The following is a 26,264-nucleotide window of genomic DNA, read 5'->3' on the forward strand; positions in this document are numbered from 1 at the left end:
GTTTCTTCCATTATACAACTCAAGTGACCCTTGACATGACAGAGATGATCAGCTTCTCCAGACCCAGACTTTATATATACATGCATTACATTTATTTATATCTTGTTACACAACTAACTGCGAGTAATAAATAATAGAGGAGCTCTGAGAGCAGGAAGATCAAAGAGTTTTGGAGGCACCCAGGAGATTCTGAATTTGCTACTTGGAATGCAAAATTTTTCATGAGAATTTTACCAACAGAGATTAATTTTTAAGAGAAAGTACTTTCTGGATCAAAATTATTTTATTCAAGCTAATTTCATAATCAATTTTCTCTTTACTGCAGCTAAACTTTCCCCAATTTTCCCCATTCTTTATTTGAAAGAAATCATTGTCCTTGGGATCAATTTTTTTCTGTTTCCATTTTTTCAATAAAACAACTGATCAACTAATTGTATTTGTATTTTTAATAGCTTTCTTGAGATATAATTCCTATATAATACAATTCATTCATTTAAAATATACAATTTGGTGCTTTTTGGTATATTTGCAGAACTGTGTAATCATTGCCACAATTTTGGAGTATTTTTATCATCCTCAAAGAAACTTCCATACCCATTAGCAGTCACTCCCATTTCTCCTCAATTCCTTAGCCCTAAGCAACCACTAAATTACTTATATCTATGTAGATTTTCCAATTCTGCACATTTCTTACAGATAAAATCATACAATAGGTCATCTTTTAGTGACTGGCTTCTTAGTGTAGTATTTCAAGATTCATTCATGTTGTATGTGTCAGTACTCTATTTCTTTTTATTGTTGAATATATCATTGTATAGATATACCCCATTGTATTTATCATTCATAAGTTGATGGAGACTTGTGAATTTGATGAGTTATTTCCACTTTTTGGCTATTATTGATAAATGCTGCTATAAACATTCATGGACAAGCTTTTGTGTGGATATATCTTCCCATTAATTGGGGTATATGCAGGGGGGTAGAATTGCCAGTTGGGTTGACGTTCCCTAATTTTCCTAGTTAATGCTTCTGCCATTTTCTCTTATAAAAAAGAGAGACACAGAAAAAGTGAAGACCTGTACCTGCTCAGGTGTCTTATCTGAAGTTCTCAAGGACAGAGCAGAATCAAATGATCCTTAGGATTGAAATGATGGCATCAAAGTGATTGGGTCAAAATATCCTACAAAGGAAAAGTCTTATGGAAAAAAGTTCTAACCTGAGTTGAGCTGTATGTATGAAGAGCTGGAGAGGAGGAGAAAGAAGATAGCACTCCAGCAGGGGCCAAGCAAAGGCCTGATGATTGGGCTGAGTATGGATAAGCAGGACATAGCAGAAGGTGAGGCTGTAATGATTTTCTGAGAATCACATCAGCAAGGGTTTTTAGTGGCAGCCCCGAGGGTTTAAAGACTAAGTTTTTACAGCTGGGGGAAGCCATGGAAGACTGTGATCTAGGGACTTAGTCACATGACCAGATCAAATGGCATGATCACAGCAATGACTGGCAGATGCAAGCTGGATGGAGCTAAAAAGGGAGACATCTGAGATAGCAAGCCTTCATCCCTAGGAGGCTCCTGCAGCAATTCAGGGCCAAGGTAAAGGCTTTGAGGATAGCCAGCTGGAAATCAGTGACTTAAATATTGATTCACTGGGCAAAAGTGGCATTCATCATGGGGCTGGTCCTCTAAAGCACCCCATGCCTATGTGCAGGGAACTCATCATTTTCCTATTATATAAATTGATTAGATCATTCAGAGTTGAGATTGATGCCAGGGATTTTCTGCTAATCAAGCTAGAATAACAAGGAGGACAAGGCAGGCCCTCTGCCAACTGGGCAAGGAGCTGGTCCAGAGGCACAGAACACTGCAGCAAAGCACTGTCCCTGCTCTGAGAGTCTGGGTAAAGAAAGCCACTGAGCGGTCTGGCAGTGTCCTTCAGCTGCATCTGGAGGCTGACAGTGCCAACTCCTGGAACGACACTTCTCAGGGTTTCTGTCAGGACTGACCAGTCAGGTGGAATCCAGCTCCAAAGGTCCATGGCTGGGCTGTCCTTCCTGCCTACAGGAACTTGTAGAGATGGGGCATTGCAGGGAAGAGAGGAGTTGGGGCAACAGCACCTTTGTAAAGCTCAAGAGGGACAAAGACTTGGGAGAAAATAATTGAAGTGCATTTTGCAAATAATAGCAATATTGTGCAATGGCAATAATTTGTGTTTGTTTAAAGCTCCCAGTATGAATGAGATATTCTTCCCCTCATGCAAAGGTTTCCCTGCCCCTTTCTAAGATCACTGCCAAACTTGACACATGCCACTCACAGCCACAAATCCTAGTTCTGACCATGGCGGTGAAGTTTCTTCTCATCTGTCTCTCCTTGCACATAGGGGAGGGCAGCTGGCTCTATCTACAAACCTGAACAGCATTTCTAGGAAGATCCAAGTCTCCAATGTGCCTGGTTTCAGAAAACCAATGCCCCAAGTCATCCCTTTTTGCTTTCTAATAGCTCTCCTGCTCCCCACCCTGCCCCACCCCACCCCAGTCTCCATGTGGGGGCATGGGTTCAGAGATACCTAGTTTCTAAGCTGGGAAATGCCGGAAGAGTAGTGGAGGCTCTTTCAGGAACCATATTGAGCACCGGACCCTTAAGGGGACTGACTATGCTGCCACCACTTCAGGTTGACCTTAGCTTGAGTGTTTTCTAGTGTGGAGGCCAGACAAGCTGGGAAATGGGGCGGGGAGATAGTTCTAATTTTGCCACAGTTCACCCAACTGGGGTATCCAAACACAGTCACCACCATTGTTTTTGTTTTCTGTTATCTGTGTAGACTCATCATCATCATCATGGGAAGGTGGCAGACAGAGAAGGGGCTGGTTGCGCCTAAGAGAACGATCATTCCCCTAAGAGAATGGTCTTCTGTCGGTACGGAGGGCGTTCCTCACCAGAGAACTTTGTGACCCAGACCCTGCCCGACTGTTGTGTGGATAAGCTCCCAAGGTAGCGCGGAGCACCCGCTGTTTGCTGGTCGCTGCGGGACGAGGGGGCGACGATTCCCCGCCCCCGCCGCTCTCAAAAGCACACCCTTTCCTCCTCCCCCTACGCCGGCCTCGTGGGGAGCCCGCTAGCGAGCTTCCCCTGAACCTCTTCTACCCACCCTGCTCAGCCAGGTTCCTATCCAGGCTCCCCCACCCCGGGCTGGAGAAGTCAGGGAGCTAGGGTGGCGAAAGAAGACCCAGGAGCAGGGTGGGTCTGGACGCCTCCTCCTCCGGTGACACCTCGTTCCCCTACTCGCAGTTGACTCCTCCCCTTTCTGTTCCGCAGCGTCCTCTCCCTGTCAACACGCTGCTCAGCGACAGTACCTGCCGCCGACTGGGGGAGGGGCATAGGGGAAGGAGAAAGGGAAACACGGTTTGGGGAGCACCGCGCAGCAGGGTGACGGGCCTCGCCCAGCGCTGCAGGCCCCGCAGCCCTAGCGTCGCCCGCCCCCGAGCTGCAGCACCGATGCGCTGTCCGCGGTGCTGACGCCGGCCGCCCGCTGGGTTGGGGGTGGGGGGGAGGAAACGCCCTCATTCCCAGGTCGCCCGGAGCAGAGTGACCCCACCCCCATTCCTTCCCAGATGGGATCATTTCTCCAAAGCAACCATCAGAGACCTAGCGCTGCGGAAGGATCCAGGAAGAAGCGAGCAAGAGGGAACTTAAACTTCGGACTGCAGTCCGAGAACCAGGTGTTGGAAGATTCGCGTCGTGTGGCCCCCAACCCCTAAGACCGCAAGGCACCTTTCAAGTTGAGCAAAGTTTGGCGGCAGCTTGGAGATAAGAAAGGGATTCCGGAGCCGAAGCTCAGGGACGGGCCGGACGGGGTTCCCTGGCAGGGTGGCAGCCAGCACCGCAGTCCGGACACCTGCTTCGGTGCCCCGCATTTAGTGCCGCCAGAACGGCCGGGAGGCGTCGCAGCAGCCCAACTCCCCACCCCTTTCTTCCCATCCTTATCTCCCCCCACCCCCGCCCAACACCCCGCCCCGGGTGCCGGTGACTCCGCCTCTCCTTGCCGGGCGGCTCTCCCGCTGGAGCTGGAAAGGGAGCGTTTCCCGGGACTCGGCTCTGTTCTGAGGCTCCGAAGCCGACGCCGCCAGCTCAGGCCCGGGGGTGGGAGCGGACTGCCAGCGCAGCCTGCGCCTGGGAGCCGCAGAGAGGGGGAACGCCTCATGGGACGCCCCCGGGGGCTTTCTACGTGCCCTGCTGCAGCGTCCCAGTCTTAAGACTCCCGGGCTCCCCTGCCCGCCCCGCCCGCAGCCCGCGGCCTGTCTGGAGAGGAGTATGAGGCCCGGGGCCCCGCGGACGCCGGCCATAGGGCGGCAGGGGCCTAGCTTCAGACCCCTGCACCCGAGGGTCGCGGGTGAGGAGTCGCGGGAACCGGCGAGGCGTCGGGGCGCGGAGAGGAGCGTCCCAGCCCGGGCGCTCGAAGGGCCTCGGGACCCGTGTGCGGCCTGAGCGCCGAGGAGGCGGAGGCGGAGGCGAGGCGCCCCGCCGTCCGGGCTCTGGGGGAGGCGGCAAGGGGCTCCGCGGCGGCCCCCGACCCCTGGCCACCATCCTCACGCTTCTGCTCCCGCGGGGGGGATGTCGCGGCCCGGGCCCCGAGCGCCGCCCCGGCCCCGGGGCTGAGCTCCGGACCATGTCCTCCCGCAGCCCCCGGCCCCCGCCCCGCCGCTGCCGCCGCCGCCTGCCGCGCCCCTCCTGCTGCTGCTGCTGCTGCCGCCGCTCGCACCTCAACGAGGACACAGGTCGCTTCGTGCTGCTGGCGGCGCTCATCGGCCTCTACCTGGTGGCAGGCGCCACTGTCTTCTCCGCGCTCGAGAGCCCGGGCGAGGCGGAGGCGCGGGCGCGCTGGGGCGCCACGCTGCGCAACTTCAGCGCAGCGCACGGCGTGGCCGAGCCGGAGCTGCGCGCCTTCCTCCGGCACTACGAGGCCGCGCTGGCAGCCGGCGTCCGAGCCGACGCGCTGCGCCCGCGCTGGGACTTCCCCGGCGCCTTCTACTTCGTGGGCACCGTGGTATCGACCATAGGTGAGCGGCGCGCCCCGCGCGCGTCTTTTCCTCTCCGTGCCTTTTACCTGCCGCCCTTTCCACGGCTCCGAGGCTGGGTCCGCGTCCCTCGGCTCCCCCACTTACCTTCTAACAACCCACCGCCTGCTTTCGTCTTGCCCTCACCTCTCCGCCTGTCCCCCTCCTCCTGACCCTTCTCTTTCTTAACCAGCTGTCTGCGCGGGAAGTGCCCGGAGAGGCCAGTCTCTGACGCTCACCCAGAGGTGACTCGCAGGCAGTGCGCCTAATGGGGAGCACACTCACCCAGGCGCTGGGCTGACCCGTGGCCGCCCGCGCGCTCCAGCGCTTACCAACTCGATGCCTTAACCTCTCTGTGCGCCTCAGTTTTCTCCTCTAAAGAGGACTTGTGAGAACAAGTGTCAGGGCCTGCTGTTTCCTTCCATTTCTCGCGCCCCCTGGGTCTGTTTCCTCATCCAGGTGATTTGGGAAGCCCCTTTTACCTCCACTCACAGCGTTTCTACTTCTTTCTCCTTCCTTTCTTCTTTTGCCACGCGTTTTCCTTCCGTATCCCCTCCAGCCCTTTACCCTGGGGAAGGCGACCAGTTTCCTTGATCTCCTTCCCACCCGCTTCTCCTACGGTTTACACCGCACCTCCCCCAAAGAAAAGCCCGTCTGACTTGGGAGGCCAGGACTTCAGCGCTCTCATTCTGCTCCCCTCCATCCCCTTCTTCTTCCACCCTCTTCACGACTTCTCCAACCAACAGTGGCACAAGGGGGTAGCTGGGTGGGGTGGGGGAGGGGACTGGTTTCTCTATACTTTTTATTATTCCTTTTCCTTATTTTCGTTACAAGCAGCTCACGGTTTCACAACCATACACAACATGCTGTGTCAGTACTCTTTTAGTAAGTCCCCCCACTTCTCCCACTTTTACCCTTTCTCTGAATCTCTCCCGTAGAGAATCTGGAACCACTTACTGCTCCCCACTCCACCCCTTCCTGGTCTGTCTTCTCCTGTCACCCACTTTCCCCATCCCCCCTTCCCCTGGACCCTGGGTGTTGTGGGAAGACCTCCTCCCCAGCTACTACAGAGTGCAGAATAAACACAGGATTTCCACTTTGGTGAGATTTTGTGTGTCCCATCTGCTCCTGCTTTGAGTCTCAGGGTGGGAGAAGGCATTGGGCTGGCCATATCACTAGTCACCCCAAGGCACTATCTCCTGGTGGTAGTTTTGGAGGAGGGGGCTGGATCCACTGGGCTGAGAAGTGGGGGATTGTATGGACACAACTTCCATGGGTAGGCTCTGGGCTAGTTTGGTATGCCAGCTCAGAGACAGGCACAGACTCACTGGCCAGTGTAAGCCATCGCAGATGGCTGCTGGGAGACAGAGAAAGACTTCATGCATGTGCAGGATATGAGCAGCTAGAGATGTGTCTCTGAGTGTATATGTATAGTCTACGAAAGGGCTTCCTTTCCTTCAATGATTTTTCATGTGTCATGCTTGATCTGATTATTTTAAGTAGAAAAGGCAAATATGGCCCAAGCCCAAAGCACACACAAATTGGATAAAAATACCTTCAAAAGCTATATCATGTTGTTATGGTGATTGAAGATATAAAATGACCCCCTGGAAAAAAATCCCCTTTTAAGAGCTGCATCAAGTTGCTATAGCAACTAGAGTTGTTTTTTTTTTTAAGTGCTTTAAAAGTACTAAGGATGCTTAGTCCTAGAGGATGACATCATGCATTCATAGCTCATTACGGATTTGTGTTCTTCCTCTTGTAAACACACCCTTTTGCTTTCCTGCACCTAGAGGCACACCTGTGCACATACTGGGCCGTGACAGCGTTTCTCTCCCACTTACACGCTCTGGCTTTAGCTTCCTAATGAAACTCACAGGCTAAAGGGAAGAGTGTTAGCAGCATCCTCTTCCCCTTCAGGCAGTGAGTCCACCCGAATCGGGCCCCATGCCAATATCTTGTGGTCTCAGCGCCTCTCTGATGGCACTCTCATCAATTTCTTCATTCACTGCCCAACCACAGCTCCTAAAGCTCCTCTCAGTCTTTGCACAAAATCCAGTCTGTGTGTTGCCAAATTGTTCCAAGCCCCAGCCTTTAATGTACTGGCAGGATTGGCTGTTCTTTAGTCAAGCAGAAGAGCTATGTTCTCTTTCTAGATGTGTGTTTTCAGATGTAGGCAAGCAGTGTAGGAGGGCTACACTCAAGCGTGTGGCTGTTACAAATGACCCAGCACACTGTTTCCAAAATCTGCTGCAGGGAGACATGTATCTCTCAGGGGAGCTGCACTCAGGGACCAGAACTAGGCTGTGGACGACTTAGCATTGAACCAGACCTCTGCAGGGATGCCAGGACAGCCAGGCGAGCAGCAGCATCGCTGCCAGTTATCCACCTGCTCTAGGGGTCTGAGCCGGTGGTTCAACTCAGTCACTTCTGTCCGTTAGATAAGTTCTGCTGAGTCCCGAAGTAGCACGGTTGTTGTTTCAGCCTTCTCGTGCAAAACGTACTTCGATGAGATTTAACTAAAGACATACATAACTAAAGACGTACATATGTCAGTTTCTCTTCTGCTTACATAGTTTCTTTCCCTTAAATGCTCTGAATCTTCAGAGATAATTATTGTTAGTGTTGGTGCTTTTATGGATTTAGCAGCTCAGGGAGCCAAAGCTCAGTCCAAAAGAATTGTCTGCCTGTCACCTTATCGGGTGAGAAATTCGCATGCACTCAGTTTTATCTGAACAGCGAAGATCATGGTGTATATGGTCCATGCTGCAGTGTGGACATTTCTTTTTTGTGGCTGTGTGGACCCTGCTAAATGATGCATGTAGATTTTAGTATTTTTTTAAAAAATGCTTCTTTTATTTATTCTATAAATATGATATATTGTGTATGTCAGACCTGGTACTACATTTTTAAAAGTTAAAGCTTATCCTATGAGACACAGGTTAAAGCATATTCCAACAAGAGATGGATCACACTGTTTATGGGTGGCATATCCTGGTATTTTCACTAAAGAGGACCGGAACAAGGAGGAGACCTTCAGTCCAACCCCATGAGGTGCAGAGTGTTAAGGAACTTGTTTTAGGTCACAGTTAATTATATGTTCAACTGGGTCCAGAATCCATGTTATGCAGTGTTCGGTCTACCAATTTCATGCATATGATTGGTGGGTACATCCTTGTTTGAGACTGAAGTATTTAAGAATGGGTGTGGATGTGTGTGGGTCTGACAGCAGGGCACGGCTGGGCAGGAGGACTTGTCTGTTGGTCAGGCCAACAACTGATTAAGTCCAGAGAAAGCATGAAGGATCAAAGATATCTTCAAAGACTAGAAGCATCTGGCAAGTCTAAACTGAGAAGGCAAGAGCCAATACCAAGAAGGTCAGAAACAAAGGTGCTAGCAAGTAGGAGACATTGTGATGTTTATCAGAATGGTATAAGACAGAAATCATATGCTTTCTGCCTTTTGTTGCCCTGGGGTTGGTGTGTGTGTGTGTGTGCACACGCGTGCGTGTGTTTGTGCACGCACGCGCACGTGTAGGGAAGGGGAAGAAGGGGCAGGAACGGGCCTTCAACTAGAGGGAGACACAGAAGAAAAGTTCAGATGTTACCATGTGTATTCAGAGTTAGATGGAACATCAGGATAACAAGAACTCTTTGTCTGGACATTTAGCTGGAACAGGGTCCCATACCCAGAGCTAGGCATAGACACATGTGTGTCCACATGGAACAGATCCAGGAATCACTGCCTATGATTGTTCAGCAGTAAAATAAAAAACCACTCTGCGGTCTAAATCATTCATCTTGATGGCTCACACTGAACTGAAGTCCTGGGTCATTATTATTTCTTTCATTTATGCTATGTGACATGTTCCTAAGGGGTTGAAATCAAGTTTGCTTTAATGTGAGTGCATTCGTTTATCCAGTCCTCCATTTAACAAAATCTGAGATGAGCAGAACTCATCATGGATGCATGTGTGCCCCTGGGCACATCGTTACCTGCATCTCCTGTGATTACATGAACTCCCACAGATAGAGATGGTGGCCTGTGTTCTTTTAGCCCCAAACAATATTCTTGGAGGCAGTGCTCTTGCTCAAAGATGGCCAAGTATTAATCCATCATTTCACAGCCTAAAAGACGTTTTACTGGTTTACTTTGAAAAGCTTCAGAGGAAACTCTCCACTGGGGTTTTAATTATGCAAGGGCTGTCAGATTTACACATGGGAAAGAACATATTTAAAAGTCTTTCTCAAATGGCAGCCTGATATAAACAGAAATATTTTTGCTTCCTTTTATTAGGTTTTCTGGCAGCGTACTTTAGCTGTAAAGTCAAAACCACGCTGCTGTAGACGGGATGGTGTAGGTATGAGAAGTGTCACTTTGGCACTGCATAATTTCGCCTGCTACTTTCAGAATTAGGCACACTTAATTATTCAGCCGTGAGATTAGTAACAAGTCCTAACTTTTTTCCTCCTTTTTAACATGGATTTTTTAAAGCGGATTTTGCTTCAAAGGAAACTAAGACATTATAAGACTGAAATGTCACTACCACACTGACATTTGGTTTTTTCCTGACATGTCTGTAATCCAGCCAGAGGTGGCTGTGAGATCCCGGGAGCCGAGGAACATTCCCGGGAAGGAGAGGAGCACCTCTCCTCCTATATTGCCCTTACCGACCACTTCTGATTGAAAGACGACGCTGTGACAACTTTGAAGGACACTTAGGGAAGAGCTTCAGGATTAGATGGGAGGTGCTAGATGGAGAGCAGGAAAGGCGTTCTCAGACACGCCCCATCCTCAGCCCCCAGCCCTGGCCCCAGCACGTGGGAGACAATCATGATTTCTTTAGTGAACTACACAGTGAAACACTCATGATATAGCTGCCATTCTCTGTCACACCTTTTGTAGGGAAAAGAAAGAATGCTGATCTGTGTGGAGCCAGTTCCCTTTCGTGAGTGTTTTATCCTCAGTGTTGTTTCCATGCTTCCACGTTGCCTTCCCATGCTAATTTTAGTGGGTGCATAATATTCCATCTGGTTGATGTTCTATAATTTACTACCCCTATTGCTGGGAAGCTGGGTAGTTCCCTGTTTAGGGCTATTTTGAGTAATGCCACAGCAATCTTCTTTATGCAGATGGCCTTTTCTTTCTGTAATATCTCCTTGGGTTGAATTCCCAGGGGTGAAATTGCTGAGTCAGTGGACACTGCTGTCTTCCTGGCTTCGGTGGCCAGCCCTTTCGGAGTGAGGGACTCTCTGGTCTCCCCCAACCTGAGCCTCTACATGGCCTAGCAGAGACTGGACAGTTTTCCATCTGATTATTCCATGGAAACAGGCCACTTGGTTTTCCCCATGATCGCATTCAGTCCCAGAGGCCGAGCCACCCCTTGAACAAGGCTGTGGCTTTGACACTGTCAGCCTCCGCTGATTTCATGAGAGGTGCTTCCTTTGGGAAGTTTTGGGTGAGTGAAGAAGGGCAGGAACAAGGAACAGATGGGAGTAGCTGCCAGGCCATTAAAGACAGAGAGAGAGGTCCAGTACCTGGACCCTCGTCCCTCCTGTCCCCTGCACTCCTAGGCCAAGCCAGCTGAGGGAGAGCATCCTTCCCCTTAGCCCTGCCTGGGCCCCAGCCTGGAATGCTCCAGAATTGTGCCACATGGATCAAAGATCTACCCCCAGGGGATTCCAGCTGGACGGTACTATAAAAGTCCTCCAGAACTTCTCACAAGCATTTAGACCATCTTGCCAAAAAAAGCCAAAAGCATCCCTTTATAGAAAACAGACAGTAGCAAATCTCCTCTGATTAGAGGCAGGGGCTGGAGGCCTGCCCAGCAGGCCTACCCTCAGATGCTATGCTCTCCCCCGCAGCTTTTCCAAGGAGCCCTAGAGCTCCTCTAAGACCCACCTGAAGAGGGCTAATTTAGCCTTGTTCCTCATTTCACGTAAGGTTCAGAGAGGGGGAGAAGCTCCCCAAGGTTACACAGCAAGTCAGAGGAGCATTACACCAAGGAGGAGGGGGAAGAGCATGTAGAGAGGACAGTAGAACATTAGAGGAACAGCAAGTAACTCGGGTACCTTGGAGGCATCCTCCAGGGGAAAGCTCCCGCTCCATCTGAAGGTGGTCTGTGTTTGAAGATGGATTCGGTGCCCCCAGCCCTGCCAGCTACAGTGGAACTCTCCTTGCCCTTACGTGGCTGCCTCAGATTCAGAGGAACCGAGAGACAGAGCAAAAGGCTGCTGCGTTCCTGTGGTTACTCCCACAGGGAGTAACTGGGGTCTTTCCCAGTCTTCTGCCTAGCTCCGCTGACTTCCCCCAGGACCCAGCACAGGGACAGGGACTGCCAGCCAGCAACCAGGTTGAGGGTGGGGTGCGGGGGGCCTGCTGGGCCGTCTCTACCTCTCACTGCACTCAGGGGCAGTGACGGGATTTCTGTGCAGGGAAGAGTAGGGAGGCGGAGGATCTCGAGGGACATAGGACCTCCCATGGAACTGGGAAGAACCTTTCACAGTGCACAGGAAGGGGCAGGGAGAGATCAGAGAAAGAACCAAAGCTCCTTGGCCCTCAGCCCTGTGCAAGCTCTTGGCTACCACCCCTGCTGCCAGTTTCCACCCCAGGTACTTCTATCCTGAACCCCCCATTCGCAGGCCAGCCTCCAGGCCTTAGGTTTTCCTCACGGGAGCCTAGGCCTCGTCCGCTAGCCGTCAGTGGTGATACTGGAGAATGCTCTGGACCTTGAGTTGCACCTCTTCCCTTGGCTTGGTAACCCCCAGCTCAGTGCTAAGCTCCCACCTGGGCAGCAGGTCAGCAATGACTGGTGTACCTGAGCCCGGGAAAGACCAAGCTCAGGGGGACCTGCTCTGTTGCCTCCCCCAGATCCCAAACGACTCACCCCCATGTGAGCCTGGGATGGAGCTTCCAGAATTTTCTAATTGCAGCTTGTACTGTGTCTGGATACAATGTTGTTGTACTCACAGTAACAGCACAGACCAGAAAGGTAGAGCAGCACAAAGCAGGGCTTCTCAAACTAGAAAGTGCATGTGGATCCCTGAGCTCTTGTCAAAATGCAGGTTTCTGGCCCATAAGTCTGGGGAACACTGAGACTCTGCATTCCTAACAAGCTCCCAGGGAAACCCCCATCATTGGTCTCCAGGCCGCACCTGTACTAGCTGGATGGAGACGAGGAGTGGCGAATCAGGGGACCACAGCTGAGACCCACCTCTGCCCCTCACTGGCTGCGTGGCTTAAGGCAGGACTCATCACCACCTGGCGCCTCAGTTTCTCCATTCCTAAAAGGAACGAGTACCCAGAGTCCCTGGTGTCCCTTCCAGCTCTGATGTCCCCATGTCCCGGAAAGGGATCTGCTCCCACTGTCCCAGGGCAGTGTAGGAGAGACAACACACCGGCTCCGTAGCCCACCTGGAGTCCCAGTCCCTGTTCTGCCACTTACTAGCCCTGTGCTCCTGGTGAGTGGGTGTGCCTCCCTGCACCTGGGTCTCCTCTGGGATGGTTCCTGCCCTGTGGGGCGTCACTGTAAGGACTGAACGAGCTAGGCCGTGTGCGCTGAGTGCCTGGCTAGCCCTTGGAAAGCATCAGCTGCCCAGAGCTAGGCAGACCCCTTTGGCAAGCCGCACTTTGCTTCACCGTGCAGGAGGGAAACTGAGGCACGACTCATCCCCCTCAGCTCAGCTGCATCTACCACCCTGTGCACAGCCGCCCTGCAGCGGGGCCTCTGCTGCCCTCTCATTGGTCACTGTCTCTGGGGCGTGTGTTGTCCTGCACTGTTGCATAACTGGCTTGGGAGGGTGCTTTTTAAAATGCATTTTCTTCCGTTCCTCAACTAGAATGTCTTAATAATGCTTCACGTGTGTGCGCTCTTTCATCTTTTTAAAAAACCAAATGAATGACTGAGTGGTGGTTAGACCAGTTTCCCCTGGCACTTCTCTGTTCCCCGCTCCCAGAACAGAGGCTTGGCGAGCCCACCCCCTGCCCACCCTCATGGTCTCCCTTGTGGGCTGGGCCCTCCTGGCAGGTCCCAGGCTTCTGGGCAGGTCGTGGAGCTGAGACAGGAGAGCCCAGCACCAGCTGAAGTCGGGCCTGGCCACACTTCTCTGAGGTGGGCCTGGTGCTGGGACTGTGGGTGGAGGCCTTTGGAGGACCGAGCTGCAGCAAACATCCCCACTGTGGGCCGGAGCCAGCAGGTGCCCCAGATCGTCAGGCCCCCACAGCACCGCATTCTTCCTCCAGGGGGCTACCTCAGCTCCCCTGACAGGCAGAGAAATCATTCCCAGTCAGAGACTCCTAGGGTAGGACAGGGGAGGCTGCAGACCCTGCCAGCATCTCCCCACTCCAGACTGTACCCTGCCAGCAGCCGGGGCCTTTGCTGTGGGGAGCAAGAGGGACAGCTGAAGCCTCATTGATGGTCTCCCCCTCATAAATGTGCCACGCTTGCTGGTTTAATGTGCTATCACCCATGTTTATTGACGACACCAAAGAGGACGCTATTATCCCATTTCACAAAGAAATAGGCTCAGAGAGGTCAAGTGACTTGCCTGGGGTCACACAGCAAGTGAGTCATTGGCAGCATAGAGGATTCAGGACCCTGACCACCCAGCATCCTCTCTGCCTGAGCCCTGCATTACCAAAGATGGGGAAGGATCAGCGCCCACTCTGGGGTCTGCTGGGTGGTGGGGGTGGAGGAGAATAAGAGGAGGTATCAGCAAGGGTTCAAGCACAATTTAGGGACTCAGATTTGGCAATGCTATGCTCCCTGCAGCCCCAGTGGCTACACTGAACCAAGGGCTGCTAGCTTTCCATCCTTTACAAGCTACTCCTCTCTGTGAGGGAGGCTGCCAGGCAGATGAAAGAAGGCAGACAAGCACAGTGCTTTGTGCAGAGCTCACCAGAACTCTGGGAGTCTGTGCGGCACTCAGTGCCAAGCTCCTGCCCAGAGAGGGGACCCCAGGATCTCAGGGCCCTCAGCCTTGCACTTGGGCTAGCAGCAGTGGACATGGAGAGGAGGGAACACAAAACCAAATAACCAGAAGGTCCACACACCAGCCAGCAAAGTCTGGGGACTGGGCCAACTCTGTTCCTGAGGGCCAGTTGCTTTATAGAAGACTCTGCTCAAGGTCATGTCCTGGAGGCAAACCTTCCCAGATGTTTCGGGAGTGCATGAAACCAAGCACCTGCCAAAGTACCAACCCCCACCGTGCCTCTAGCCGCTCTTAACTTCTGGCCACCCCTCCCCAACCCCACTCCACCCCAACCCTTCCCACTCACCCCACCCACAAATAACAGGCACTGTAAGCCTCTAGGCCATGGCTTCTGCTGTTCTTTCCATCCAAGATGTTCTCCCCCTTTTCTCCATCTTCTACCAGTGAACTTGGTCCTCAAGGCCCAGCTCAAAAGAGGCCACTAGCGTGAGGCCTTCCATGAAGTCCCTCTGCCCCCGGACTTGTGGTAACTATTTGTCTCTATGCCAGTTTCCCTGGAAATAATGCAAGCAATGTCAGAAGCTGCCCCAGGACCCAGCATGTAGTAGGTGTCAGAAATTACTCTCCCTTCCTCTTCTTCCAGGCTAGGAGCTCTGTCTTATTGGGGCTTGTCATTACTGTAGTTAATAATGGCTGTGCACCGAACAGCTACTATAAAGGGGCACTGTGTCTGGAGATAGATGGAGATAATTAAAGCAAAGAGATAGTTTCTGTAAATCATGGAACAGAATGCTTGGCACAAAATAGGTGATTAATCAACGTATGTTGAATGGATGGAATGAATAAATGAGTATGAGTAACAGAAAACCTTGGACTGCTAGACATAGTAATAAAAAAAAATTTTTTTTTAATGCAAAAAGCTGGGCCCAGGCTGGACTCCAGGACTCTCCCTGCGCCTCCCTCTCCCTCTGCCCTGGAGCCGGAGGGGCGGGCTGGGCTCCGGCCCCTCTGCTGGGCCACTGGTTTAAAGATCTCTCAGCAGCTGGTAGATGTGCAGCGGGCAGCCAGCTCATGCTGGCGGGGCTTCCCCTGGCTGGTGGTGGTGCCTCCATGGCTCTCTTGAGTCCTTTCCTACCCTGCCTGGGGCCCTGCACGATCCTTGGCGGGAAACCATACCAGCCGATTCTGAGCCTCAGCCCGTCGCCCCAGGAGTGGTAGCAGAAGTTCAGTCCTGAACAATGAAGCCAGGCTTCCAGTCCCAGCTCTCCCACTGACTCTGATTCCCTGTCTGGCCTGGCCTCGGCCACAGGCCCTGGTCCCCAGCCCAAGGAGGCCCTGCTGAACTGTGCCCCTCAGCCCAGCAGTGCCACCTTCCCCACCTGCCCCGGGCACATCCCTTGGGAACAACGTGTTGGTTCACAAATTGGACAGAAGTTTTCCCAGTAACTAAGCCCACTGCACAAACTGGGGAAAAACCACTCCCACCCACACAATCCAGCGCCATCACAATGCCTCCCAAAAATACTTGGGGAGGCTTTTATTGGAATTGGGTGTCCCAGCTTTCTGGAAAGTTACAGTTGAGATAAACACAAACCCCAAACCACACTCTGTGTAACTTCTTCCTAATCCTTTCCAAATGGCCGCGATCTCATTCCCTGCTGCCAAGTGTTCTGAATTTCGAGCTCCTCATACCGGGGCCTGCCAGAAATGCTACAGAGACAGCCCGGGCCCAGAGGGAAAGGAACACACAAAACTCTGCCCACGTTGAGCTTGTTGGCATTTCTGAGGAGGGCAGGGTGCATTTTGGAGACCATGCAGGTTTTGATGGCTGGCTTCTATTTTTAAGTGGAGGGTAGGGAAGGGAAGGAAAGGTGAGATGGCAGGTGAGCCAGTGCTAGGGAAGGTCTGAAAGCCCCAGGCAGCGGGGCAGAAAAGAGGACCCTTTTCTTTGGAAGCAGAACTGTGTGGGGCCCTACCCTGCTAGCACCCGTGGGAAGTGGGACGGGGCAGGGGGAGCTGCGTCTTCTGATCTCTGCCGTGCCCCCCGTTGGCTGGCACAGGGCTTGGCACATGGGAGGGGCTCCAGGAATATCTGTGGGCTGAACGGCTGTTTCCAAGATTCTCAAGTTTACCTAGGCACCCATTTAAGAAAAAGTAAAATGTGAAAATCTGATGACGGTTCACCTTGTCCAGGAAAGCTTCAGTTTGCAGAGGGAGTCATCCCAGGGCTTCTGGAAGTAGAGCCAAGCGCCTTGGTGCGCGGAGTGAACTGCACTGTGCAACCAGTGTGTCCAGGCCACAGCCGTGTGCAGTCCCCTGTGCTGCCAACACCACCTACGCACAAGCCCCAAGCCCGTGAGGCAGCACAGTCCGTAATGGCGAGAGACTGTGGTCACATTAGTGAGCACGCTGCACGGTCTGGTGGGCATCTGAGAAGCAGGAGTGCCAGGAACTGCTGTGGCTAGCGTGCCCTCGCACCCACGGGGTGGTACCCTGGACGGCACGCCTGCTGTGCGGAAAGGGCCATACCAAGCTCCCCAGCTCATGCTGCTCAGTGGGGCAGTACCTGTTGTTGCAGAATGAGGAAATCTCCATCGCCAGCCAATGCCTTGCAGTGTGACACAGGGGACAGGGAGAAGGCCAAGAGCCCTGGTCTGGGGTTTGAATTTCAGCTTGGTCCTTCACTAGCCGGTTGCTGGGACATGTCTCTTCCTTGATCACTGAGGAAGCCTTGCACACTGCCTTCCCCTGCTTCCTGTTCCTGTCTGCCGAGGGTGACTCATCAAAGACCCGGGCTCCTGTCCCTCAACCATCTCATCTCATCGACCGCTATGTTCTTCTCAGTCCCCCTCTGCAGGTATGCAGTTCTCCCGCTGTCCTTGCTATGGCCCTGCCCTACCTTCAAAGTGTTTGACTCCAAACATCCCTGCCTCTGACCACCACCTCCTGTCCTTCCAGCTCTCCTCCTCTCTTGCCTCCCAAACAGCAGTCCTGGGACCTCAGGACCTACGGTCTCCTGCTCTTATATTTCTGTCATCTTGTTTGGGACCTCACTTCTTTTCTAATCCAGCCTGGATTTACTCCCTCTGCAGGGACCCTTAACTTCCTTGTCCTTCTCCTTGTGTGCTGGGTCCTTACCCCTGCTCTGCCACCATCAAAGCACCAGCTTTCCACCTGTTCCCCTCCCGATCCGAAGCAGCTGATTGTGGCAGGAGAAAACAATGCAAACATGCTGGCTGATCCAACTTTACCTTAGTGATCCCTGGGTACCAGCTGGGAACTCCAACTGGCAGGCCCTCCTACCACCTTCCTACCACGTCAGTTCAACCCTTCTCCCTGCCCCTCCAACCTCCAGCCTCCCGTACCCCTCGCTCTGCTTACACTTCATGGAGAAAATGAAAGTAATCAGAGAGGGACTACTCTTATCCTCACACCCCTAAATCCACTCACCCTATGCAGTGGCTGTCCCTGGTATGACAGCAGATGAATTGTCTACCCATCCCCTTTAACTTGCTCAAAGATTCCATTCCTGCCATTACCCACTCCCGTGCACTGGAGTGTCCTCGATGAGTATGAAACATGCTGTATTTTCTCCCTTCTCAATAGACCCCTCCCTTGACCCCTGCACCATCCTCCGGCTACCTCCTCCTTTCTCTGCTCCCATGTACAGGAAAACTTCTCAGAAGGGTAGTCAATATCTCCCTTCTCCCCTCCCTTCTCTTCTGGATCCACATCAATCGAGAGGTCACGCCACCTTTCTGGAGTCTGAGCTTGCAAGATTCCCAGCAGCCTCCTGCAAATTCGATGATGACTTCCCTGTTCTCCTCTTACTCAGCATCTCAGCAATATTAGACATGGCTGACCACTTCTCCTTCTTGAAATCCTCTATTCTCTTGGCTTCTGGGACAACATGCTCTCCTTTATCTTCCCTGGCTGCCTTCTTCAGTTTCCTTCCTTGGGTCCCTTCCTCTGTGTGGCCTTTCAGTGTTGGAGAGGCCCAAGCGCGGTCCTCAGACCCTTCTCTCTGCCCTCTCTTCAGACAGTCTCATTTCACTTGTGGGGGAGCAAAAGTCTTTTTCCTCTACCCTCTTAGATTCAGGTTCTGGGGCCTGAAAATTAAACTGACAAAGGCCAGATTTGCAGGACAAAGGTATTATTATGTTTCTGCCTGGAGGCCTTTTAAGGAAAGAAGCAGTTGGGCTAGGGGCTTATATGCCATCTTAATGAAGGGCAATAAATTGTGAAGTTATAAGACAAAGGAAAGAGGGTTTAGCTTTCTAGGAGTGGTAAGTTATAGTCAGGGGAAACTAATGAAACATAAAGGGTATTTTAGTAGGATTTTAAAAAAAGATTATTTATTTATTTGACAGAGAGAGAGAGATCACAAGTAGGCAGAGAGGCTGGCAGAGAGAGAAAGGGAAGCAGGCTCCCTGCTGAGCAGAGAGCCCCATGCAGGGCTGATCCCAGAACCGTGAGATCATGATCTGAGCCAAAGACAGAGGCTTAAGCCACTGAGCCACCCAGGCACCCCTTTAGTAGGATTTCTTATGCAGACTCAATCTCATGCAGTACTAGGGTGATAAGAGTGTCTCTGGTGATTAGGAGTTCTTTCTGGTATGGTTGAGGGAATGGAAGATATCTTCACAAAGGAAATTTTATACCCTACATTTAGGCAGATAGGGTAAGAAGGGTAGAGGGCTTTTCTTGCGCCTGCTGTTTCTCCATTGCCTTCAGCTCAGAATAATCCTATCCCAAAGTTGCATATTTTGGGTCTGCCTACTCCCATCCCCTTGCAGCCCATGGCTTGAAACCCTGTCTATCTGCTAATAACTTCCACAAGAATAACCCCAATCTTCCCCACTAATCTTCAAGACCAGAGGTCCAACTGCCTCCTTAACATCTCTATGTGGTTGGCTAATTGGGTATCAAAACTTAAAAAGACCAACAATAGAACGCTTGATTCCTGCCCCAGCTCAGTCTTCCTTATCTGAATGAAAGTCACCAACATAAGGAGCTGTCCTGATTCCTCTTTCTCCCTCACCTTCTATATCTTCTATATCTAATCCATCATCAACTCCTGTCAGTGCAGTCTGCAAAATATATGCTGATCCCATCCCCTCGTCCCCATGCCCATCACTCCGACCCCCACTGCCACTTGTTGCTGGGACAACTACATCGGTCTCCTAACCAACCCTCAGCTTCCTGTCTGCATCGTGACAACCTCTTCTTTACACAGCAGCCACAGAGATCTTTAAAGGTATAATCAGATCAAGTTCTTGTCCAGTTTTCCACTTGAAAGCCTTCAGTGACTTCCCATTGCAGGAAATCGGATTCCTTATGCTCCTGTCACTCTACCCAAAGTGGATCTTAGACCTCAGGGTACTTGCACTTGCTGTCTCTACTCCTTAGAGCACTGTTCTGTGCGTCTCAGCATGGCTGACCACTCAACCACATTCAAGTCTCAATGTCGAAAGCTAAAATGTCCCCCTTTGAGCGGTCCTCCCTGACCCCCCACCCCACGACCCCTGCTCATTACATTCCCATGTGTTATTAGAGCACAAACCACTTTCATAAATCATCTGGTTCATCTATCTGTCTGTGTGCTTCTCTGTTGCCCAACCTCGGGCCACTCCCTGCTCCTTGAGAGCCGGCTTCCTCTCTCTCTTGTGCATGGTTACATTCCTGTCACTAAGCATAGCTGTGGGTGTTTGCTGAGCAAATGAATGAACTTCCAGAGCTTCAGTTCTTGCATCTTTAAATGGAAGTAATAACAACAGCTATCTCACTGGTTGTCGGGAGAATGACAGGAGATAATGAGTGCAGTGCTTAGTGTGACCCTGGCATTTAATAGGCACTCTAAGTGAGCTAGTGTTTTTATTAATAAATAATATTATTATGAGGTCACACCGTGAGTGGCAAAGCTGGACCCCGAGCTGCGCTCTCTGACCCCAGAGCCTTTGCTCCTTCCACTGTGTCTGATGCCACCTCTCGAGCTAGGATAGGGAAGCTGGAGAAACAGTGAGTGACATCAGGACCAGCCAGTCTGAGGCATGTTACGGAGCAATGACAGGTAAAACGGATTTTATAGGTTTGGGTCCCATCGGCGGGCCTTGAAAACTCAGGCAGAAATGTTTGGCCTTGGCCTGGAGAGCAGTAAGGAGCCATTGCACGGTCCTGAGCGGGACCGCACTATGAGGATAGGTTTCCGAGGAGCGTTCTGGCTGATCAGTCACTATATACTAGATCATTAAATCAGGCAATCTAGTTAGTCTAAATTGTCATTCTCTAGACTGCCGGGAAACAGCCAGATAATTGTGAAGTACCTCATTCTGGCTCTTCACCTCCAACATTAAATCAGCCCACTACCAGCTGTCCCCTGCACTTTATGGGGAGCTTACATGTGTATATGGGTGGTAAATCCTTGAGGAGTAGGTACTTAGTTTGTATATTTAGCTCTGAACTGCAGTGTGATTCCAAACTCATTCAAAAGGACTGCCAATGTGTATTGTTTCTTCATGAGCTCTAAGTGGCTCATGATCTATGATGGTTATAATTTTACTTTATAGCTACTGGTGTACACACACGGAACAAAGAGCTAGCCGAATTTGGCACACTGGACTTAGCAGCCACACACACGTCTTTCCCACAATAACGTCTGCCTCACAGGGTTTCAGGGAAGACCCTCACGTAATAGGACAAGAGGCCATAACTGTTTGTTCAGCTATTTATATGGCAAGCTGGGATGCTGAATACCTGTGTGCAGAGTGAATGGGGTGGAAATGGCCTGGGAGGGGGGCAGGCATCCTGTGGCCTTCAGAAAGGACCAGACCAGAAGCTGAGAGAGGCTTATTCAGGAACCCAAGGGCAGGATCTAGTGACTGGCACTCATCGTGACTTAACAGCCTCTCTACTGCTCTTGGGTTTTCTTGTTCTCTGTTCTGCCCCCATTTGTCCACGTGAAGGCCCCACACAAGGACCCAGGGAAGGGGACTGAGAGTGAGCCTGGGGATCTCGACAGAACATCCAGTTGTGTGTGTCTAATAATGGGGGGAAGGCAGGTGAGGAGGCGCCAACTGCACAGAAGGTGGGGAGTGAAGTCAGGCTGAAGCCAGAGGAGAAAGCCCCCCCCCCAAATCTGGGCTCAGCAGAGCAGCCCCTCCCCCCTGGCTCACAGATTGGGGAGGGCAGCCTCTGGTGCCCAGCAGCTGAGAATGGTGCTAGGGAAGGGGGGCAAGTCTGCAACAGAGGTTGGTGTGTAGCAGTGACCTTAATTCATGGTGTCTTTGTTTCTAGAACCACCTTCACCTCCAAATAAATCTCTGCTTTATTTCTTTTTAAATGGTTTTTCCATAAAAAATTCTTCTTTTATAGCTGTTTATGACTGAAGGGCACTCCAGCTACAGACTTGGAGCTGAGTACTCTGATTAATTCTATCCCAGTTCCTGACCCTGCCCCACTCCCCAGGGCTGAGAAGGGAGGAAGGAGATGATTCAGACCCTGCAGGGAGAGGCCCAACTTTTGCATGTGATATGATCGAATGAGCCAGCATCTGCGAGGCCCTGGCCTTTTCCTCTTGTAATGTTTCCCGGGTTGCCAACCCCCAAGTGAGGCCACTGTACTAAAGCATATGTCATGTAGAACTCCTCCCAGCCCTCTGAGGGCACCAAGATGTTTTACGTATCAAGGAGTCTTGAACTACAGAGTTCCAGAAAAATGTGAGGTAGGGACGCAGTGTGTTTATGTGTGTATGTGTGGCAGTGATTGATTTCACAGTCCTGTCCAGCAGTGAACAAGTAGACAAAGTCCCCACTGTAAAGAACTAACATTCTAGCTGAGGAAGTCAGCCATTTAAAAAGTGTCAGGGGTGCCTGGGGGCTCAATTAGCTAAGCATGTGCCTTCTGCTCAGGTCATGATCCCAGAGTCCTGGGATCAAGTCCTACATTGGGCTCCGCTTCTCCCTCTCCCTCTGCCTGCCACTCCCCCTGCTTGTGCTGCTCTTTCTCTCTCACCCCCCCGTCAAATAAAGAAATAAATAAATAATCTTTTTTAAAAAAAAGGGTCTCATCACAAGGGAAAAAATAGAAAAAAAGAAGTGTCAAATGGGAATGAAGGCTACAAAAAGAAAAAAGCAAATTAAGAGAATAAAAGAGCAATGGAAATGGGGGTGCTGCTTTTAACTGGGTGATCTAAAAGGGTCTCTGACAGCATGACCCTTGAGCAAAGACATGGAGTGAAGTAAGAGTTTGCTGTGTGGCTTCCTGGAGGAAGATTATTCCAGCCACGGTTCTTAAGCATGAGCTTCCTTGGTTTGTTGGAGGAGCAGCAGTGAGGCCCACGTGGCTGGAATGTTGTTTGGAGGAGGGTCAAGTGGAAGAATGTCATAGTGTGAAGTCAGAACCACCATCAAGGACTAGATCATGCAGGGTCTCTGGGCCATGGCAAAGCCTTTGGGTTTTACTGAGTGAAATGGGGAACCACTAGAGGGTACTGAGAAGAGCAGAGAGATAATCTGACTTACATTTTAAGGTCACTCTGACTCTTGTTCAAGAAAAAAACTTTTGCGGAGTGAGTGTAGAAGCATGGAAACCAGTTCGGAGGCTTTTGTAATATTCCAGGTGAGAGATGATGGTGACTTGAACCAGGTTTTAATGGCAGAGCCAGGAAGAAGTGATGAGATCTTTGAGAAGAGCTTTCAGAAAAGATATATTCACTGGGCATAGAAATCTAGGTTTAAGGATTGTTTGGTTTCCTTCAACCTTTTAAAGATTGTTTCCTGGCTTACATGGTCTCCGACAAGAAGTCTGTGATTTTTAATCTTTGTTTATATGTAAGTAATGTGCCTTTTTTCCCTTTGGCTGCTTTTGTTTGTTTGTTTGTTTTTCTTTTTCTTTTTTTTTTAATTTTTTATTCTTATTTTTTATAAACATATAATGTATTTTTATCCCCAGGGGTACAGGTCTGTGAATCGCCAGGTTTACACACTTCACAACACTCACCATAGCACAGACCCTCCCCAATGTCCATAACCCCCTCCCCCTCTCCCAACTCCCCCTCCCCCCAGCAATCCTCAGTGTGTTTTGTGAGATTAAGAGTCACTTATGGTTTGTCTCCCTCCCGATCCCATCTTGTTTCATTTATTCTTCTCCTCTCCCCCTAACCCCCCATGTTGCATCTCCATGTCCTCATATCAGGGAGATCATATGATAGTTGTCTTTCTCCGACTGACTTATTTCACTAAGCATGATACCCTCTAGTTCCATCCACATTGTCATAAATGGCAAGATTTCATTTCTTTTGATGGCTGCATAGTATTCCATTGCGTATATATACCACATCTTCTTTATCCATTCATCTGTTGATGGACATCTAGGTTCTTTCCATAGTTTGGCTATTGTAGACTTTGCTGCTATACACATTCGGGTACACGTGCCCCTTTGGATCACTATGTTTGTATCTTTAGGGTAAATACCCAGTAGTGCAATTGCTGGGTCATAGGGTAGCTCTATTTTCAACATTTTGAGGAACCTCCATGCTGTTTTCCAGAGTGGCTGCACCAGCTTGCATTCCCGCCAACAGTGTAGGAGGGTTCCCCTTTCTCCGCATCCTCGCCTTTGGCTGCTTTTAAGATTTTTCCTTCAACCCTGATTCTCAGGAATTTGATTTTGATGTGCCTTGACATGGTTTTCTTTGAGTTTATCCTACTTTAGTCTTACTGAACTCTTGGGTCTGTGTTTATAAATTTTACCAACTTTGGAAAATTTCTGACCATTAGTTTTTCAAATATTCTTTTTGTTACCCCACCATCCCTTTGTGGACTTCAATTACATATATATTAGACCACCTAATACTGTCTCACAGGTAACAAACTCTTATCTTTGTTGCTCCTTTTGTTTTTCAGACCTTTTTTCTCACTGTGCTTCATTTTAGATAGTTTCTGTTGCAATGTCTTCAACTTTGATCTTTTATTTTTTCCTGCAGTGGCTAATCTACTCTTAATCCCATCCGATGTGAAGTTTCCATTTCAGATATTTTATTTTTTTACCTCTAGAAATTCTTAGTTCTTTATTTTTTCCATTTCTCTCTTTATGTTCATCTTTTTCTTAAATCCTTGAACATGTTTAACATATTTAAAATAGCTGTTTAAATATCTTTGTTAGTTCCCTAATCTTTAGCATTTTTGGATCATTTTCTACTAATTTTTCTCATTTGTGGATTTCTGTTTCTTTGCATGTCTGATAATTTTAATAGAGACATTGTGAATTTTACATTTTTTTAAAGATTTTATTTATTTGACAGACAGAGATCACAAGTAGGCAGAGAGCCAGGCAGAGAGAGGAGGAAGCAGGCTCCCTGCCGAGCAGAGAGCCCGATGCGGGGCTCGATCCCAGAACCCTGGGATCATGACCTGAGCCTAAAGCAGAGGCTTTAACCCACTGAGCCACCCAGGCGCCCCATGAATTTTACATTTTTGATGATTATGCTGTACTCCTTTAAAAAGTGTTGGAGTCCTTTAATGCTAATAGACCTTAATGCTAATGGACTCCTAAATGCTGGACTCCTTTTAAAAAGTGTTTAAAAAGGGTGCATGGGTGGCTCAGTTTGTTAAGCGTCCCACTCTGGATTTATGCTCAGGTCATGATCTCAGGGTTGTATGATTGAATTCTGCATTGGGCTCCAGGCTTGAAGAGGGAGTCTCCTGGAGATTATCTCTCTCTCTCTCTCTGCCCCTTCCCTGCTCACGCATATTCTCTCTCATGCTCACTCAAATAAATTTTTTTGTTTTTTAAAAAGGGTTGGACTTTGTTCTAGAAGACAGTTGAGTTACTGATAGATACATGTGATCTTTTTCAGGCTCGTTTTTAAACTTTTTAAAGACAAATCTAAAGGAGACTTTTCTCCGGGGCAAGTTCAGCTGTACTATTAAGGCATAACCTTTCTGGGGTCTCTACTGAATGCCTTGTGTATTCATTAAAACCTTTGTACCTTGGCTGGTGGGAACTCAGGTGATTCCTGGCTCTATAAAAGCTCTGGAAACAGTTTGGCTTACACATCTCTGGCAGTCATCCTTTCATGGAAGTTTGTTCTTTTCTTGGTCTTAAGAAGTTTCCTCCTATACCTGCACAGTTGTTTTTCAGCCAAAGACTCAAGGAAAGCCCTATGCTCTTTCACTCAGTAGTTCTTTTCTTTCTCATACGCTACCCTGCAATTACTGCCTATGTGACAGCTGCCTGATCCTCCTTGAACTCAGATCTCTGCCTCCTCAATTCAGTGAGTGCTGGGCTCTATTTGGATCCCCATTTCTTCTACTACTGTTTGAAAACTGCCTCCAACCAGAAAACCAGGGCAATTAAAGGTCCACCTTGTTTGTTTCCTTTCTCTCAGGGATCATAATCCTGCACTACCTGTTTTCCAGTTTTTGAAAATAACTGTTTCATAGATTTTGTGTGGTTTCCCTGTTGTTTATGATGGGAGGTAGGTCTGGACCCAGCTACTCCTTTGTGGCCTGAAGCAAAAGCCAGTGGTTAAATTCTGGATATGATTCAAAGGTAGAATGGAAGGATTTGCTAATGGATCAGCTATAGGGTGTGAAAGAAAGAAAATAAGCAAAAAGGACTCTAAGACTTCTGACCTCAGCAACTGGAAGGATGGATTGTCAATTACTGAGATAAAGAAGGCTGTAGTCAAATCAAGAAGGGGAGCTGCTGGGATGGAGAGGAGAATCAAGGCTCGGTTTTGAAGATACTAATTTTGAGATGACTGTTAGACTTCAGGCTGGATGTCAGTAGGCAATTGGATATGCAAGTCTAGAACACAAGAGAGTTCAGCCCTGAGATATCAATTTTTTATAGACCAATGGTTCTCAACCCTGACTGCAGTGGTATTAAAAACACTCGGAAAACTTAGAAAAAAAAGTCAGGGTTCAGACTGAACTTTAAGCCAATTCAATCAGATCTCTGGGGACTGGACCTAGGAACTGAAATTTCTTAAAGTTCTCCAGATGGTTTTAATGTGCAGGCAGGAGTGACAACCTCTCTTATAAGTGTCATTTGACCCCTTGTCAAAGATAAGCAGGCTGCACATTAAAATTACCTGGAGAGCTTTTTAAAGTCCTAATGTCCAACCACCACCCTACCCCTACCATCCAACTGTATCATAATCTCTAGGGGTAGGACATAGGTAGGAGTATCTTGTTCAAGTCCATAGGTAACTCCAATGTGCAGCCAAGGGAGTGATCATGGGACTCAGAAGTGATCTGAGGACTAAGCCTTAGCAGTCCAAAAGC

The 26,264-nt window shown here is 49.9% G+C and overlaps 1 protein-coding gene across 1 annotated transcript in view; it reads left to right on the top strand.

Annotated features, from left to right (window-relative positions):
- Window positions 1-3,586: 3,586 nt before the first annotated feature.
- Window positions 3,587-26,264, top strand: part of KCNK12 (potassium two pore domain channel subfamily K member 12) — a 54,051-nt gene continuing 31,373 nt past the window's right edge. Inside the window, exon 1 of the mRNA XM_045978649.1 lies at window positions 3,587-5,053. Within this exon, the coding sequence (XP_045834605.1) occupies window positions 4,663-5,053 (391 nt within the window). The 5' untranslated portion in view covers window positions 3,587-4,662. The remainder of the gene's footprint in view (window positions 5,054-26,264) is intronic.

The sequence above is a fragment of the Meles meles genome, chromosome 15 (genome assembly GCF_922984935.1).
Source record: "Meles meles chromosome 15, mMelMel3.1 paternal haplotype, whole genome shotgun sequence".
NCBI lineage: Eukaryota > Metazoa > Chordata > Mammalia > Carnivora > Mustelidae > Meles > Meles meles.